We start from the raw sequence: 17,928 nt of genomic DNA, 5'->3' as shown, positions 1-17,928 counted from the left end.
GCAGTTTTGGTCGCCTTATCTGAGGAAGGATGTTCTTGCCATGGAGGGAGTGCAGTGAAGATTCACCAGGCTGATACCTGGGATGGCAGGAATGACGTATGAGGAGAGATTGGGTCGATTGGGCTTGTACTCGCTGGAGTTTAGAAGAATGAGAGGGGTTCTCATTGAAACGTATAAAATTCTAACAGGACTAGACAGACTAGATGCAGGAAGGATGTTCCCGATGGCGGGGGAGTCCGGAACCAGGGGTCACAGTCTAAAAGATAAGGGGTAAGCCATTTAGGACTGAGATGAGGAGGAATTTCTTCACCCAGAGAGTGGTGAACCTGTGGAATTCTCTACCACACAAGGCAGTAGAGGTCAATTCATTAAATATATTCAAGAAGGAGTTGGATATATTTCTTAAGGCTAAAGGGATCAAGGGATATGGGGAGAAGGCAGGGACAGGGTACGGAATTTGGATGATCAGCCATGATCTCATTGAATGGCGGAGCAGGCTCGAGGGGCAGGCGGTAAGGCAGGGAGCGCCACTCAATATCCGGTCCGGGGCGCTACCAGGGCGTTGCACGCTCGACTGACGTCACGATCTGCGGGCGCAGGAGATGGTGGCGGTAGTGTTTAGCGCTGCCGCAAAATGTCTGGTCAATTTCGCGCACGGCGCAAACATCGCCACACCCGGGCGCTAGTTGCTTTGCGTCCCGTTACCCCCCCCCATGTAATTTCTTGACAACAGGTGTTAGGCTAACTGGTTGTGTTGCGCTGTGTTGTGTTAAATCCTGCACCAATTTGACTCTTGTTCTTTCTCCTGACCCCCAGCGATCGGAGTCTGAAGGCGGGCCGGAGGTCGAGAGGCGCAGGGACATCCCAGGTAAGGCCTTGGCTTGCGAGGGTACAAGTGGGCGATAAATACAACAGCCCCTTCTCCCCTGGGCACGGGCCTAGTGCTGGGGGTTTACCGAGGGCCCTAGTGGTTGTCCCTGGCAACACAACCCGGCTGGCTGACTCGGCACAGGCCGGGAGTGGAGCCTGGGCCTTTCCTGCTCTGAGTATGCCCATCCTAAGCGTGTTCAGTCTGAGGGGCCACCCCTATCTCTGTCCTGAGCCCCAGAGGGGGTCGAATGCCTGGGGAGAGGGGGGTTTAAAGTGACTTGTTTCTGTGACTCATTAACCGTGTTTATTCCCCCCCCTCCTTTCGACTGACAGAGCCCAGGGACATGAAGTCTCTCCCCCCGCCTCCCCCACCGCCCCCCCAGGAGACTAAACCCAACAGGAGCAGCACCCGGCCCTGCCAACTCAACTGGACCACAGGTTAGTGCCGCTACCGTCCCCCTCTCCCCCTCCTCACCCCACGCCCACTCACCCTCCCCGTCCCCCGCTCCCCCTCCTCACCCCCCTCCTCCTCACCTCCCCCTCCTCATCCTCCCACTCACCCTCCCCGTCCCCCGCTCCCCCTCCTCACCCCCTCCTCCTCACCTCCCCCTCCTCATCCCCCTCCTCACCCCACTCCCACTCACCATCCCCGTCCCCCGCTCCCCCTCCTCACCCCCTCCTCCTCACCTCCCCCTCCTCATCCCCCTCCTCACCCCACGCCCACTCACCCTCCCCGTCCCCCGCTCCCCCTCCTCACCCCACTCCCACTCACCCTCCCCGTCCCCCGCTCCCCCTCCTCACCCCCTCCTCCTCACCTCCCCCTCCTCATCCCCCTCCTCACCCCACTCCCACTCACCCTCCCCGTCCCCCGCTCCCCCTCCTCACCCCACTCCCACTCACCTTCCCCGTCCCCCGCTCCCCCTCCTCACCCCCTCCTCCTCACCTCCCCCTCCTCATCCCCCTCCTCACCCCCTCCTCCTCACCTCCCCCTCCTCACCCCACTCCCACTCACCCTCCCCGTCCCCCGCTCCCCCTCCTCATCCCCTCCTCCTCACCTCCCCCTCCTCATCCCCCTCCTCACCCCACTCCCACTCACCCTCCCCGTCCCCCGCTCCCCCTCCTCATCCCCTCCTCCTCACCTCCCCCTCCTCATCCCCCTCCTCACCCTCCCCGTCCCCCGCTCCCCCTCCTCACCCCCTCCTCCTCACCTCCCCCTCCTCACCCTCCCCGTCCCCCGCTCCCCCTCCTCACCCCCTCCTCCTCACCTCCCCCTCCTCACCCCCTCCCACTCACCCTCCCCGTCCCCCGCTCCCCCTCCTCACCCCCTCCTCCTCATCCCCCTCCTCACCCCACTCCCACTCACCCTCCCCGTCCCCCGCTCCCCCTCCTCACCCCCTCCTCCTCATCCCCCTCCTCACCCCACTCCCACTCACCCTCCCCGTCCCCCGCTCCCCCTCCTCATCCCCTCCTCCTCACCTCCCCCTCCTCATCCCCCTCCTCACCCTCCCCGTCCCCCGCTCCCCCTCCTCATCCCCTCCTCCTCACCTCCCCCTCCTCATCCCCCTCCTCACCCCCTCCTCCTCACCCTCCCCGTCCCCCGCTCCCCCTCCTCACCCCCTCCTCCTCACCTCCCCCTCCTCATCCCCCTCCTCACCCCCTCCCACTCACCCTCTCCGTCCCCCGCTCCCCCTCCTCACCCCCTCCTCCTCATCCCCCTCCTCACCCCACTCCCACTCACCCTCCCTGTCCCCCGCTCCCCCTCCTCATCCCCTCCTCCTCACCTCCCCCTCCTCATCCCCCTCCTCACCCTCCCCGTCCCCCGCTCCCCCTCCTCACCTCCCCCTCCCCATCCCCCTCCTCACCCTCCCCGTCCCCCCGCTCCCCCTCCTCATCCCCTCCTCCTCACCTCCCCCTCCTCATCCCCCTCCTCACCCCCTCACCCTCCCCGTCCCCCGCTCCCCCTCCTCACCCCCTCCTCCTCACCCTCCCCCTCCTCATCCCCCTCCTCACCCCACTCCCACTCACCCTCCCCGTCCCCCGCTCCCCCTCCTCATCCCCTCCTCCTCCTCATCCCCTCCTCCTCCCCTCCCCCTCCTCACCCTCCCCGTCCCCCGCTCCCCCTCCTCACCCCCTCCTCCTCACCTCCCCCTCCTCATCCCCCACTCCCACTCACCCTCCCCGTCCCCCGCTCCCCCTCCCTATCCCCCCTCCCTCACCTCCCCCCTCTCCACCCCTCCTTCACCTCCCCCTCCCCTCTCCTCCTCCCCCCTCCTCCTCCCACCAATCCCCCTCACCTCCCCCTCCCACTCCCCCTCCCCCGCTCCCCCTCACCTCCCCCACTCCGCTCCCGCTCCCCTCCCCCTCCTCACCCCACCGTTCCCCTCCCCTCCTGTCCCCTCCACCGCACCCCCTCCCCCTCCTCCCCCTCCCCTCCTCCTCGTCTCCCCCTCCCCCTCCCCTCCTCCTCTTCTCCCCCTCCCCTCCTCCTCTTCTCCCCCTCCCCTCCTCCTCTTCTCCCCCTCCCCTCCTCCTCTTCTCCCCTTCTCCCCCTCCCCCTCCTCCTCTTCTCCCCCTCCCCCTCCTCCTCTTCTCCCCCTCCCCCTCCTCCTCTTCTCCCCCTCCCCCTCCTCCTCTTCTCCCCTCCCCCTCCTCCTCTTCTCCCCCTCCCCTCCTCCTCTCCTCCCCCTCCCCTCCTCCTCTTCTTCTCCCCCTCCCCCTCCTCCTCTTCTCCCCTCCCCCTCCCCTCCTCCTCTTCTCCCCCTCCCCCTCCCCTCCTCCTCTTCTCCCCCTCCCCTCCCTCCCCCTCGCTCTCCCCCTCCCCTGCCGTATCTGGCGGTGGGTTTTCTGACCCGTGTTTGCTGTTTTGTCCCAGGTGACGGCGAGGGTCCCGGGGAGAAGGTTCCGGAGAGAGACCCCCGACCCAACGGCTGCGGAGACTCGCAGCCGGAGCCGGGCCGCTGCGGGGGGTCCAGGAAGGACGAGGGGAGCCTCAAGGAGAGGAGGAGAATCCTGATGCCCCCCTCGGACCGGAGAGCCGGCACGGAAAAGGTGGGGAGGGGAGCGGGAGACGGAGGGGGAGGGGTAGACGGAGGGCGAGGGCTGGAGGAGTGGGGGATTGGGGGGGCGAAGGGGAGGGGGATGGGAGGGGAAAGGGGTGGGGAGATGAGGGGGGAAGGGGAGAGGAGCCAAAATCAATGGGAATAAACCCCACTCCATCAATGGTGTGCAGACCCCTTTGAATGGGGAGCGATGGTGTGGAGACCCTTTGAATGGGGAGGAATGATGTGTAGACCCCTTTAAATGGGGAGCGATGGTGTGGAGACCTTTTGAATGGGGAGCGATGGTGTGGAGACCCTTTGAATGGGGAGGAATGATGTGTAGACCCCTTTGAATGGGGAGCGATGGTGTGGAGACCCTTTGAATGGGGAGGAATGATGTGTAGACCCCTTTAAATGGGGAGCGATGGTGTGGAGACCTTTTGAATGGGGAGCGATGGTGTGGAGACCCTTTGAATGGGGAGGAATGATGTGTAGACCCCTTTGAATGGGGAGCGATGGTGTGGAGACCCTTTGAATGGGGAGCGATGGTTTGTATGGTGTGGAGACCACTTTGAAACATAGAAGATAGGAGCAGAAGTCGGCCATTCGGCCCCTCGAGCCTGCTCCGCCATTCAATGAGATCATGGCTGATCATCCAAATTCAGTACCCTGTCCCTGCCTTCTCCCCATATCCCTTGATCCCTTTAGCCTTAAGAAATATATCTAACTCTTTCTTGAATATATTTAATGAATTGGCCTCAACTGCCTTCTGTGGTGGAAAATTCCACAGGTTCACCACTCTCTGGGTGAAGAAATTCCTCCTCATCTCAGTCCTAAATGGCTTACCCCTTATCCTTAGACTGTGACCCCTGGTTCTGGACTCCCCCGACCATCGGGAACATCCTTCCTGCATCTAGTCTGTCTAGTTGCACTTCCCCTTCTCCCAATCTGTTGCCGTTCAGATAATAATCTGCCTTCCTGTTTTTACCATCGAAGTGGATAACCTCACATTTATCCACATTATACTGCATCTGCTACGCTTCTGCCCAATCACCCAACCTGTCCAAATCATACTGGAGTTTCTCTGCATCCTCCTCACAGCACACACGCCCACCCAGATTTGTGTCGTTTGCAAACTTGGAGATATTACATCTAGTTCCCTCGTCTAGATCATTTATATATATATTGCGAATAGCTGGGGTCCCAGGACCGATCCCTGCGGTACCCTACTAGTCACTGCCTGCCACTCGGAAAAAGACCCGTTTATTCCAACTCTTTGCTTCCTGTCTGCCAACCAGTTCTCTATCCAAGTCAGTACCTTACCCCCAATCCCATGTGCTTTAACTTTTGCACGCTAATCTCTTATGCGGGACCTTATCGAAAGCCTTCTGAAAGTCCAAATACACCACATCCACTGGTTCTCCCATACCTATTCTACCAGTTACATCCTCAAAAAATTCCAGTAGATTAGTCAAGCATGATTTACCTTTTGTAAATCCATGTTGACTTTGTCCGATCCTGTCACTGTTTTCCAAGTGCTCTGCTATTCCATCTTTTATAATGGACTCTAGCATTTTCCCCACTACCGATGTCAGGCTTACCGGTCTGTAATTCCCCGTTTTCTCTACCACCTTTTTTGAATAGTGGGGTAACATTAGCTACCCTCCAATCCATGGGTACTGTTCCAGAGTCTATCGAATTTTGGAAGATGACCAGCAATGCATCTACTATTTCTAGGGCCACTTCCTTAATTACCCTAGGATGTAGATTATCAGGCCCTGGGGATTTATCGGCCTTCAATCCCGTCAATTTCCCTAACACCATTTCCCTACAAATACTGATTTCATTCAATTCCTCCCTTTATCAGACCCTATGTTCCCCGGCATCTCTGGGAGGTTATTTGTGTCCTCCTTTGTGAAGACAGAACCAAAGTATGTATTTAATTGGTCTGCCATTTCTTTGTTCCCCATTATAAATTCCCCTGATTCTGACCTTTTTTTTTATTCATTGATGGGATGTGGGCGTCGCTGGCTAGGCCTGCATTTAGTGCCCATCCCTAATTGCCCTTGAGAAGATGGTGGTGAGCCGCCTTCTTGAACCGCTGCAGTCCATATGGTGTAGGTACACCCACAATGCTGTTAGGAAGGGAGTTCCAGGATTTTGGCCCAGCGACAGTGAAGGAACAACGATACAGGTCCAAGTCAGGATGGTGTGTGGCTTGGAGGGGAACTTGTAGGTGGTGATGTTCCCATGCGTCTGCTGCCCTTGTCCTTCTAAGTGGTAGAGGTCACGGGTTTGGAAGGTGCTGTTGAAGGAGCTTTGGCGAGTTGCTGCAGTGCATCTTGTAGATGGTACACACTGCAGCCACAGTGCGCCGGTGGTGGAGGGAGTGAATGTTGAAGGTGGTGGATGGAGTGCCAATCAAGCGGGCTGCTTTATCCTGAATGGTGTCGAGCTTCTTGAGTGTTGTTGGAGCTGCACTCATCCAGGCAAGTGGAGAGTATTCCATCACACTCCTGACTTGTGCCTTGTAGATGGTGGAAAGGCTTTGGGGAGTCAGGAGGTGAGACACTCGCCGCAGAATTCCCAGCCTCTGACCCGCTCTTGTAGCCACAGTATTTATATGGCTGGTCCAGTTCAGTTTCTGATCAATGGTAACCCCCAGGATGTTGATAGTGGGGGATTCAGCGATGGTAATGCCATTGAATGTCAAGGGGAGATGGTTAGAGTCTCGCTTGTTGGAGATGGTCATTGCCTGGCACTTGTGTGGTGCGAATGTTACTTGCCACTTGTCAGCCCAAGTCTGAATGTTGTCCAGGTCTTGCTGCATATGGACACGGACTGCGTCAGTATCTGACGAGTCTCGAATGGTGCTGAACAGTGTGCAATCATCAGCGAACATCCCCACTTCTGACCTTATGATGGAGGGAAGGTCATTGATGAAACAGCTGAAGATGGTTGGGCCTAGGACACTGCCCTGAGGAACTCCTGCAGTGATGTCATGTGATTGAAATGAATGACCTCCAATAACCACAGCCAATTTCCTTTGTGCTAGGTATGATTCCAACCAATGGAGAGTTTTCCCCTTGATTCCCATTGACTTCAGTTTTGCTCGGGCTCCTTGATGCCACACTCGATCAAATGCTGCCTTGATGTCAAGGGCAGTCACTCTCACCTCACCTCTTGAGATCAGCTCTTTTGTCCGTGTTTGGACCAAGGCTGTATTGAGGTCAGGAGCTGAGTGGCCCTGGTGGGACCTGCAAGGGACCTACGCCTGACTTCACCAATCTTTTTCTCTTCACATATCTATAAAAGCTTTTACAGTCAGTTTTTATGTTCCCTGTAAGCTTACTCTCATAATCTATTTTCCCCCTCTTAATTAATCCCTTTGTCCTCCTTAGCTGAATCCTAAACTGCTCCCAATCCTCAGGTTTGCTGCTTTTTCTGGCCAAATTATATGTCCTCTCCTTGGATCTTATGCTATCCCATAGTCCCTTGTTAGCCACGGTTGAGTCACCTTTTTAGTTTAATTTTTATGCCAAACAGGGATGAACAAATTCTGTAGTTCATCCATGCGATCTTTAAATGTTTGCCATTGCCTATCCACCATCAACCCTGTAAGCAACGTTCCCCAATCCATTGAATGGGGAGCGATGGCGTGGAGACCCCTTTGAATGGGGAACAATGGTGTGTAGACCCCTTTGAATGGGGAGTGATGGTGTGTAGACCCCTTTGAATGGGGAGGGTTGGTGTGGAGACCCCTTTGAATGGGGAGGGATAGTGTGGAGACCCCTTTGAATGGGGAGTGATGGGGTGTAGACCCCTTTGAATGGGGAGGGATGGTGTGGAGACCACTTTGAATGGGGCGTGATGGGGTGTAGACCCCTTTGAATGGGGAGTGATGGGGTGTCGACCCCTTTGAATGGGGAGGGATGGGGTGTAGACCACTTTGAATGGGGAGAGATGGAATGGAGACCCCTTTGAATGGGGAGTGATGGTGTGGCACCCCCTTTGAATGGGGAGAGATGGTCTGGAGACCCCTTTGAATGGGGAGTGATGGGGTGTAGACCCCTTTGAATGGGGAGTGATGCTGTGGAGACCCCTTTGAATGGGGAGTGATGGGGTGTAGACCCCATTGAATGGGGAGCCGGTGTGTACGGGGACCCTCCTGATTGCTGAGTGACTGTATCAATAGACCCCCGAGTGGGAAGGGACTCCCCAAATTGGGGGGGCTCGAGTCCATCTCAAGATTCCCCCTTAAAAGGGAATCCCTGGTATTAACCGATATCCTTTCTCTCCCCCCACCCCACCCCCCCCCCCCGCTCCCCTCCCCACGCACAGCCCAAAGACAGGGTCGCGGAGACCCCCCAGCCCCCAAGACCACCAGCCCCACCCCCAGCGGGAAGCAAGAGCACCGTGGAGGAGGAGGAGGGGGAGGAGGAAGACGGCGACCATGGTCTCCAGACACGGGGGCAAGAGGAGGAGGAGGAGGAGGGCGAAGGACCATCAACCCCCGGAGGTGAGACCCTTGTTACGTGGACAGGATTCGAACGCGTGGAATCTCGGAGCTCAGCAGCGTAGGAGGAGGCCATTCCGCCCATCACAATCGCCCCCCCCGCCCCCCCCCCCCCCGCCACCGCGGCCTCGCTTGCTGAGGGAGCTCGCGCCTTAATCCCATCGTCCCGTCTTTCGGGATCAGACGTGAAACCAAGGCCCCCCCTGTCTGCCCTCTCAGGTGGACAGAAAAGATCCCTCAGACACTGCTTGAAGAAGCACTATAACGTGGATAAATGATAGGTTATCCACTTTGGTGTCAAAAACAGGAAGGCAGATTATTATCTGAAGGGCAATAGATTGGGAGAAGGGGAAGTGCAACGAGACCTGGGTGTCCTTGTGCACCAGTCGCTGAAGGTAAGCATGCAGGTGCAGCAAGCGGTTAAGAAGGCAAATGGTATGTTGGCCTTCGTAGCGAGAGGGTTTGAGTACAGGAACAAGGATGTCTTGCTGCAGTTGTACAGGGCCTTGGTGAGACCACACCTTGAGTATTGTGTGCAGTTTTGGTCGCCTTATCTGAGGAAGGATGTTCTTGCCATGGAGGGAGTGCAGCGAAGATTCACCAGGCTGATACCTGGGATGGCAGGAATGACGTATGAGGAGAGATTGGGTCGATTGGGCTTGTACTCGCTGGAGTTTAGAAGAATGAGAGGGGATCTCATTGAAACTTATAAAATTCTGGTCAATCTCCCCTTAACCTTCTCTGCTCTAAGGAGAACAACCCCAGCTTCTCCAGTCTCTCCACATAACTGAAGTCCCTCATCCCTGGTACCATTCTGGTCAATCTCCCCTTAACCTTCTCTGCTCTAAGGAGAACAATCCCAGCTTCTCCAGTCTCTCCACATAACTGAAGTCCCTCATCCCTGGTACCATTCTGGTCAATCTCCCCTTAACCTTCTCTGCTCCAAGGAGAACAATCCCAGCTTCTCCAGTCTCTCCACGTAACTGAAGTCCCTCATCCCTGGTACCATTCTGGTCAATCTCCCCTTAACCTTCTCTGCTCTAAGGAGAACAATCCCAGCTTCTCCAGTCTCTCCACATAACTGAAGTCCCTCATCCCTGGTACCATTCTGGTCAATCTCCCCTTAACCTTCTCTGCTCTAAGGAGAACAATCCCTGCTTCTCCAGTCTCTCCACGTAACTGAAGTCCCTCATCCCTGGTACCATTCTGGTCAATCTCCTCTGCACCCTCTCCAAGGCCTTGACATCCTTCCCTCAAGGGCGGTGTCCAGAATTGGACGCAACAATGCCGCACGTAGGTGGGGCCTGTCTGCCATTTTAATAAACTGACGGTGGTACAGGATTACCTCGCAGTTGCTCAGGTCTAGCTGAAGGCCTGTGATGTGCGTGTTGGAATTCAGTCCCTGGAACAAGGCCCTGCGACAGAGGAGAAAGAAAAGCAGGGGATTAAATTTAACGCACAAAATCGGTTGGAATCAATAACGGGTGCATTAGACACAGAATAATCAATGGCCCATTCGCTGTATTCAGTATCTAGGACTGTCCCTCAGCGAGTGGATCCCTGGGGGTGTTACTGAGGCCTGTATTCAGTATCTAGACCTGTCTCTCTGTGAGTGGATCCCTGGGGGTGTTACTGAGGCCTGTATTCAGTATCTAGACCTGTCTCTCAGCGAGTGGATCCCTGGGGGTGTTACTGAGGCCTGTATTCAGTATCTAGGCCTGTCTCTCAGTGAGTGGATCCCTGGGCCTGTTACTGAGGCCTGTATTCAGTATCTAGGTCTGTCTCTCATCAAGTGGATCCCTGGGCCTGTTACTGAGGCCTGTATTCAGTATCTAGGACTCCCTCTCAGCGAGTGGATCCCTGGGGGTGTTACTGAGGCCTGTATTCAGTATCTAGGCCTGTCTCTCAGTGAGTGGAGCCCTGGGGGTGTTACTGAGGCCTGTATTCAGTATCTAGGCCAGTCTCTCATTGAGGGGATCCCTGGGCCTGTTACTGAGGCCTGTATTCAGTATCTAGGCCTGTCTCTCAGTGAGTGGATCCCTGGGGTGTTACTGAGGCCTGTATTCAGTATCTAGGCCTGTCTCTCAGTGATTGGATCCCTGGGCCTGTTACTGAGGCCTGTATTCAGTATCTAGGCCTGTCTCTCAGTGAGTGGATCCCTGGGCCTGTTAATGAGGCCTGTATTCAGTATCTAGGCCTGTCTCAGTGAGTGGATCCCTGGGCCTGTTAATGAGGCCTGTATTCAGTATCTAGGCCTCTCTCTCAGCGAGTGGATCCCTGGGCCTGTTACTGAGGCCTGTATTCAGTATCTAGGCCAGTCTCTCATTGAGGGGATCCCTGGGCCTGTTAGTGAGGCCTGTATTCAGTATCTAGGCCTGTCTCTCAGTGAGGGGATCCCTGGGCCTGTTACTGAGGCCTGTATTCAGTATCTAGGCCTGTCTCTCAGTGAGTGGATTCCTGGTGGTTACCAAGAGCCTGTAGTTGGGATCTAGGCCTGTCTCAGTGAATGGATCCCTGGGCCTGTTACTGAGGCCTGTAATCAGTATCTAGGCCTGTCTCTCAGCGAGTGGATTCCTGGTGGTTACCGAGGGCCTGTGGTCGGGATCTAGGCCTGTCTTAGTGAATGGATCCCTGGGCCTGTTACTGGGGCCTGTATTCAGTATCTAGGCATGTCGTGCAGCGAGTGGATTCCTGGGTCTGTTACCGAGGCCTGTATTCTGTACCTAGGCCTGTCTGTTAGCGAGTGGATCCCTGGGGTTTTTACTGAGGCCTGTATACAGTATCTAGGCCTGTCTCTCAGTCAGTAGATCCTTGCGGGTGTTACTGAGGCCTGCATTCAGTATCTAGGCCTGACTCTCAGTCAGTAGATCCCTGAGGGCTTTACTGAGGCCTATATTCTGTATCTAGGCAGGTCTGGCACTCAGTAGATCCCTGGGGTTTTTACTGAGGCCTGTATTCAGTATCTAGGACTGTCTCTCAGTGAGTGGATCCCTGGGTCTGTTACTGAGGCCTATATTTAATATCTAGACCTGTCTCTCAGTGAGTGGAGCCCTGGGCCTGTTACTGAGGCCTGTATTCAGTATCTAGGCCTGTCTCTCAGCAAGTGGATTCCTGGGCCAGTTACTGAGGCCTATATTCAGTATCTAGGCCTGTCTCTCAGTGAGTGGATCCCTGGGCCTGTTACTGAGGCCTGCATTCAGTATCTAGGCCTGTCTCTCAGTCAGTGCATCCCTGGGCCTGTTACTGAGGCCTGCATTCAGTATCTAGGCCTATCTCTCAGTGAGTGGGTCCCTGGGGTGTTACTGAGGCCTGTATTCAGTGTCTAGGCCTGTCTCTCAGTGAGTGGATCATTGGGCCTGTTAGTGAGGCCTGTATTCAGTATCTAGGCCTGTCTCTCAGTGAGTGGATCCCTGGGCCTGTTAATGAGGCTCGTATTCAGTATCTAGGCCTGTCTCTCAGTCAGTAGATACCTGAGGGTGTTACTGAGTCCTGTATTCAGTATCTAGGCCTGTCTCTCTGTGAGTGGATCCCTGGGCCTGTTAGTGAGGCCTGTATTCAGTCTCTAGGCCTGTCTCTCAGCGAGTGGATCCCTGGGCCTGTTACTCAGGCCTGAATTCAGTATCTAGGCCTGTTTGTCAGTGAGTGGATTCCTGGGTCTGTTACTGAGGCCTGTATTCAGTATCTAGGCCTGTCTCTCAGTAAGTGGAGCCCTGGGCCTGTTACTGAGGCCTGTATTCAATATCTAGGCCTGTCTCTCAGTCAGTAGATCCCTGGGGGTGTTACTCAGACCTATATTCAGTATCTAGGCCTGTCTCTCAGTGAATGGATCCCTGGGCCTGTTACTGAGGCCTGTATTCAGTATCTAGGCCTGTCTCTCAGTGAGTGTATCCCTGGGTCTGTTACTGAGGCCTGTATTCAGTATCTAGGCCTGTCTCTCAGTGAGTGGATCCCTGGGCCTGTTACTGAGGCCTGTATTCAATATCTAGGCCTGTCTCTCAGTCAGTAGATCCCTGGGGGTGTTACTCAGACCTATATTCAGTATCGAGGCCTGTCTCTCATTGAGTGGATCCCTGGGTCTGTTACTGAGGCCTGTATTCAGTATCGAGGCCTGTCTCTCAGTGAGTGGATCCCTGGGGGTTTTACTGAGGCCTGTATTCAGTATCTAGGCCTGTCTCTCAGTGAGTGGATCCCTGGGTCTGTTACTAAGGCCTGTATTCAATATCTAGGCCTGTCTCTCATTGAGTGGATCCCTGGGCCTGTTAGTGAGGCCTGTATTCAGTATCTAGGCCTGTCTCTCAGTGAGTGGATCCCTGGGCCTGTTAATGAGGCCTGTATTCAGTATCTAGGCCTGTCTCTCAGTCAGTAGATCCCTGGGCCTGTTACTCAGGCCTGTATTCAGTATCTAGTCCTGTCTCTCACAGAGTGGACCCCTGGGCCTGTTACTGAGGCCTGTATTCAGTATCTAGGCCTGTCTCTCAGTGAGTGGATTCCTGGTGGTTACCAAGAGCCTGTAGTTGGGATCTAGGCCTGTCTCAGTGAATGGATCCCTGGGCCTGTTACTGAGGCCTGTAATCAGTATCTAGGCCTGTCTCTCAGCGAGTGGATTCCTGGTGGTTACCGAGGGCCTGTGGTCGGGATCTAGGCCTGTCTTAGTGAATGGATCCCTGGGCCTGTTACTGGGGCCTGTATTCAGTATCTAGGCATGTCTCTCAGTGAGTGGATTCCTGGGCCTGTTAGTGAGGCCTGTATTCAGTATCTAGGCCTTTCTTTCAGCGAGTGGATGCCTGAGCCTGTTACCGAGGCCTGTATTCTGTACCTAGGCCTGTCTGTTAGCGAGTGGATCCCTGGGGTTTTTACTGAGGCCTGTATTCAGTATCTAGGCCTGTCTCTCAGTCAGTACATCCTTGCGGGTGTTACTGAGGCCTGCATTCAGTATCTAGGCCTGACTCTCAGTCAGTAGATCCCTGGGGGCTTTACTGAGGCCTATATTCTGTATCTAGGCAGGTCTGGCACTCAGTAGATCCCTGGGGGTTTTACTGAGGCCTGTATTCAGTATCTAGGACTGTCTCTCAGTGAGTGGATCCCTGCGTCTGTTACTGAGGCCTGTATTCAATATCTAGGCCTGTCTCTCAGTGAGTGGATCCCTGGGTCTGTTACTGAGGCCTGTATTCAGTATCTTGGCCTGTCTCTCAGTGAGTGGATTCCTGGGCCTGTTAATGAGGCCTGTATACAGTATCTAGGCCTGTCTCTCAGTGAGTGGATTCCTGGGCGTGTTACTGAGGCCTGTATTCAGTTTCTAGGCCTGTCTCTCAGCGAGTGGAACCCTGGGCCTGTTAGTGAGGCCTGTATTCAGTCTCTAGGCCTGTCTCTCAGTGAGTGGATCCCTGGGCCTGTTACTCAGGCCTGTATTCAGTATCTAGGCCTGTCTCTCAGTGAGTGGATCCCTGGGCCTGTTAGTGAGGCCTGTATTCAGTATCTAGGCCTGTCTCTCAGTGAGGGGATCCCTGGGCCTGTTACTGAGGCCTGTATTCAGTATCTAGGCCTGTCTCTCAGTGAGGGGATCCCTGGGCCTGTTAGTGAGGCCTGTATTCAGTATCTAGGCCTGTCTCTCAGTGAGTGGAGCCCTGGGCGTGTTACTGAGGCCTGTATTCAGTCTCTAGGCCTGTCTCTCAGCGAGTGGATCCCTGGGCCTGTTAGTGAGGCCTGTATTCAGTTTCTAGGCCTGTCTCTCAGCGAGTGGATCCCTGGGCCTGTTAGTGAGGCCTGTATTCAGTCTCTAGGCCTGTCTCTCAGTGAGTGGATCCCTGGGCCTGTTACTCAGGCCTGTATTCAGTATCTAGGCCTGTCTCTCAGCGAGTGGATCCCTGGGGGTGTTCCTGAGGTCTGCATTCAGTATCTAGGCCTGTCTCTCAGTGAGTGGAGCCCTGGGCCTGTTACTGAGGTCTGTATTCAGTATCTAGGCCTGTCTCTCAGCGAGTGGATCCCTGGGGGTGTTACTGAGGCCTGTATTCAGTATCTAGGCCTGTTTCTCAGTGAGGGGATCCCTGGGCCTTTTACTGAGGTCTGTATTCAGTATCTAGGCCTGTCTCTCAGTGAGTGGATCCCTGGGTCTGTTACTGAGGCCTGTATTCAATATCTAGGCCTGTCTCTCATTGAGGGCATCCCTGGGCCTGTTAGTGAGGCCTGTATTCAGTATCTAGGCCTGTCTCTCAGTGAGTGGATCCCTGGGCCTGTTACTGAGGCCTGTATTCAGTATCTAGGCCTGTCTCTCAGTGAGTGGATCCCTGGGCCTGTTAGTGAGGCCTGTATTCAGTATCTAGGCCTGTCTCTCAGTGAGTGGATCCCTGTACATCAAATCTGCTGGAAAGAACAATGGAGAGGCCCAGGGAAAGAGCTCAGAGTGCAGCCCCCACAGTCGCTTCTAAATCGATGCAAAGAAGGTCAAATCAAAATGAACCTGCAAAGTGCTGCTCAGTACCCAAAACTCCTCAACACAGCTTTGAAGGTAAGCATGCAGGTGCAGCAGGCGGTTAAGAAGGCAAATGGTATGTTGGCCTTCGTAGCGAGAGGGTTCGAGTACAGGAACAAGGATGTCTTGCTGCAGTTGTACAGGGCCTTGGTGCGACCACACCTTGAGTATTGTGTGCAGTTTTGCTCGCCTTATCTGAGGAAGGATGTTCTTGCCATGGAGGGAGTGCAGCGAAGATTCACCAGGCTGATACCTGGGATGGCAGGAATGACGTATGAGGAGAGATTGGGTCGATTGGGCTTATACTCGCTGGAGTTTAGAAGAATGAGAGGGGATCTCATTGAAACTTATAAAATTCTAACAGGACTAGAGAGACTAGTGGCAGGAAGGATGTTTCCCGATGGCAGGGGAGTCCAGAACCAGGGGTCACAGTCTAAGGATAAGGGGTAGGCCATTTAGGACAGAGATGAGGAGGAATTTCTTCACCCAGCGAGTGGTGAACCTGTGGAATTCTCTACCACAGAAGGCAGTAGAGGCCAATTCATTAAATATATTCAAGAAGGAGTTAGATATATTTCTTAAGGCTAAAGGGATATGGGGATATGGGGAGAAGGCAGGGACCGGGTACTGAATTTGGATGATCAGCCATGATCGCATTGAATGGCGGAGCAGGCTCAAGGGGCCGAATGGCCTACTCCTGCTCCTTTCTTCTATGTTTCTATGTAAGAGCAAGGGAGAGTTCTCCCCGCTGTCCTGGGGCCAATATTTTATCCCTCAACCAGCGTTATCTGGTCATTATCACATTGCTGTTTGTGGGAGCTTGCTGTGCGCAAGTTGGCTGCCGCATTTCCTACCGACATTACAACAGTGACTACACTTCACAAAGAGATTTTTCCCTTTCCCCATTCCCATCGCCCCCCCCCCCGCCGTGCTCTCTCTCTGAAATAACGCCCCTCTGCCTCAGTCCCTTCCCCCTCTGTCCATTTCCCCATTCTCCCCCATCCTCCTGTTCAAAATCCCTCCGTGGCCCTCATCCCCCTCCCTGTCGCTGTAACCTCCTCCGGCCCCTACAACCCTCCGAGATCTCGGCGCTCCTCCAATTCTGGCCTCTAGCGCGTCCCCCCTGAATTTCCATCGCTCCAACATTGACAGCCGTGCCTTCAGCTGCCTTGGGCCCTGAGCACTGGAATTCCCTCCGGAAACCTCGCCGCATTTCTACCTCGCTCTCCTCCTTGAAGGCAAGGCAAGGGACTACACAATGAACGGTAGGACCCTAGGAAGGACAGAGGATCAGAGGGACCTTGGTGTGCATGTACATAGATCCCTGAAGGCAGCAGGACAGGTGGATAAGGTGGTTAAAAAGGCATATGGGATACTTGCCTTCATTAGCCGAGGCATAGAATATAAGAGCAGGGAGGTTATGATGGAGCTGTACAAAACGCTAGTTAGGCCACAGCTGGAATACTGTGTGCAGTTCTGGTCGCCACACTATAGGAAGGATGCCACTCTATGGCAGTGAGTTGTGGGGACCGCTAACACAACAAGAATTCGCAAAATGGGACAAACACCCCATTGAGATCCTACATGCAGAATTCTGTAAAAGTATCCTCCGGACCCAAAGGAAGACCGTAAACAATGCATGCAGGGCAGAACTAGGCCAATATCCATTAATAATCACTATCCAAAAAAGTACCACCAAATTTTGGAAACACCTAAAAATGAGCAACCCCCACTGCTATCATTATGAAGCCCTGAAATGCCAAGAGAGGACCATAAAGAAGAATACCCTCAGTCAACTAGTCCTGGGACTCAGTGAAGTAACTACTAACACTACTAACAATAACCAGCCCCAGGACAGTGACATCGTAGCACAGAGAACTCGACCCAACACAATTGTCACTAAGCAAAAGGAAAAATATCTGTCATATTGGGCAGAAACAACAAAAACCCAAAACAAACTCAATTGCTACTTGGCCCTAAACAGACAATACAACATGGCTGAATACCTGACCATGGTAAAGGATAACAAACTGAGAAAAACCTTGACAAGGTACAGACTTAGTGAACATAGCGTAGCGATCGAAAAAGGCAGACACAGGCAGACCCGGCTACCAAGAGAGGACAGGATATGCTCTCACTGCAGTCAGGGAGTGGTGGAGACAGAGATGCACTTCCTCACAGCTTGTGGAAAATATCAGGGCATAAGGGAGAATTTCTACCCAAAATTCACACAAATATGCCCGGAATTCAGAAATTTGAATGACGACCAAAAACTCCCATACCTACTAGGGGAACAGAGAAATTGTGTAACCTTAGCGGCACACTATGTTACAGCTTGCCATAAACAGAGGGACAACCAGTAAACCTAAGAAAAGAGTATATACAAATTATACGAATGTATATTTATACACTCAGGGATATATCTGTTTATACACTGTATGGATAGATCTGCGTTTATGTGTTCAACCATAAATGTTTTTCGATGCTTTGGCAACATAAGATGTACCTTGTCATGCCAATAAAGCGAATTGAATTGAATTGATTGCATTGGAGAGGGTGCAGTGGAGATTCACCAGGATGTTACCTGGGCTGGAGCGCTTCAGCTATGAAGAGAGACTGGACAGGCTGGGGTTGTTTTCCTTAGAGCAGAGAAGGCTGAGGGGGGACCTGATTGAGGTGTACAAAATTATGAGGGGCATAGATAGGGTAGATAGAAAGGAACTTTTCCCCTTAGTAGATGGGTCAATAACCAGGGGGCATAGTTTCAAGGTAAGGGGCAGGAGGTTTAGAGGGGATTTGAGGAAAAACTTTTTCACCCAGAGGGTGGTTGGAATCTGGAACTCACTGCCTGAGAGAGGCAGGAACCCTCACAACATTTAGATGAGCACTTGAAACGCCATAGCATACAAGGCTATGGACCAAGTGCTGGATAATGGGATTAGAATAGACAGGGCTTGATGGCTGGCACGGACATGATGGGCCGAAGGGCCTCTTTCTGTGCTGTGTAACTCTTTGACTTTAAGAGGCTCCTCAAA

At 54.1% G+C, this 17,928-nt stretch overlaps 1 protein-coding gene across 1 annotated transcript in view; it reads left to right on the top strand.

Annotated features, from left to right (window-relative positions):
* The first annotated feature begins 809 nt into the window (after positions 1-809).
* The window catches only part of LOC147118212 (uncharacterized), a 58,843-nt gene continuing 41,724 nt past the window's right edge, over positions 810-17,928 (top strand). Inside the window, exons 1-4 of the mRNA XM_085984304.1 lie at positions 810-868; positions 1,204-1,308; positions 3,743-3,918; positions 8,250-8,427. Coding sequence (XP_085840430.1) covers positions 1,215-1,308; positions 3,743-3,918; positions 8,250-8,427 — 448 coding nt within the window. The 5' untranslated portion in view covers positions 810-868; positions 1,204-1,214. The remainder of the gene's footprint in view (positions 869-1,203; positions 1,309-3,742; positions 3,919-8,249; positions 8,428-17,928) is intronic.

Source organism: Somniosus microcephalus, chromosome 4 (assembly GCF_052327205.1).
Source record: "Somniosus microcephalus isolate GS21.2 chromosome 4, FLI_Smic_1.0, whole genome shotgun sequence".
Classification (NCBI taxonomy): domain Eukaryota; kingdom Metazoa; phylum Chordata; class Chondrichthyes; order Squaliformes; family Somniosidae; genus Somniosus; species Somniosus microcephalus.
Note: the sequence above shows the minus strand (reverse complement) of the source record. Positions and strands in the feature narration are given on the sequence as shown.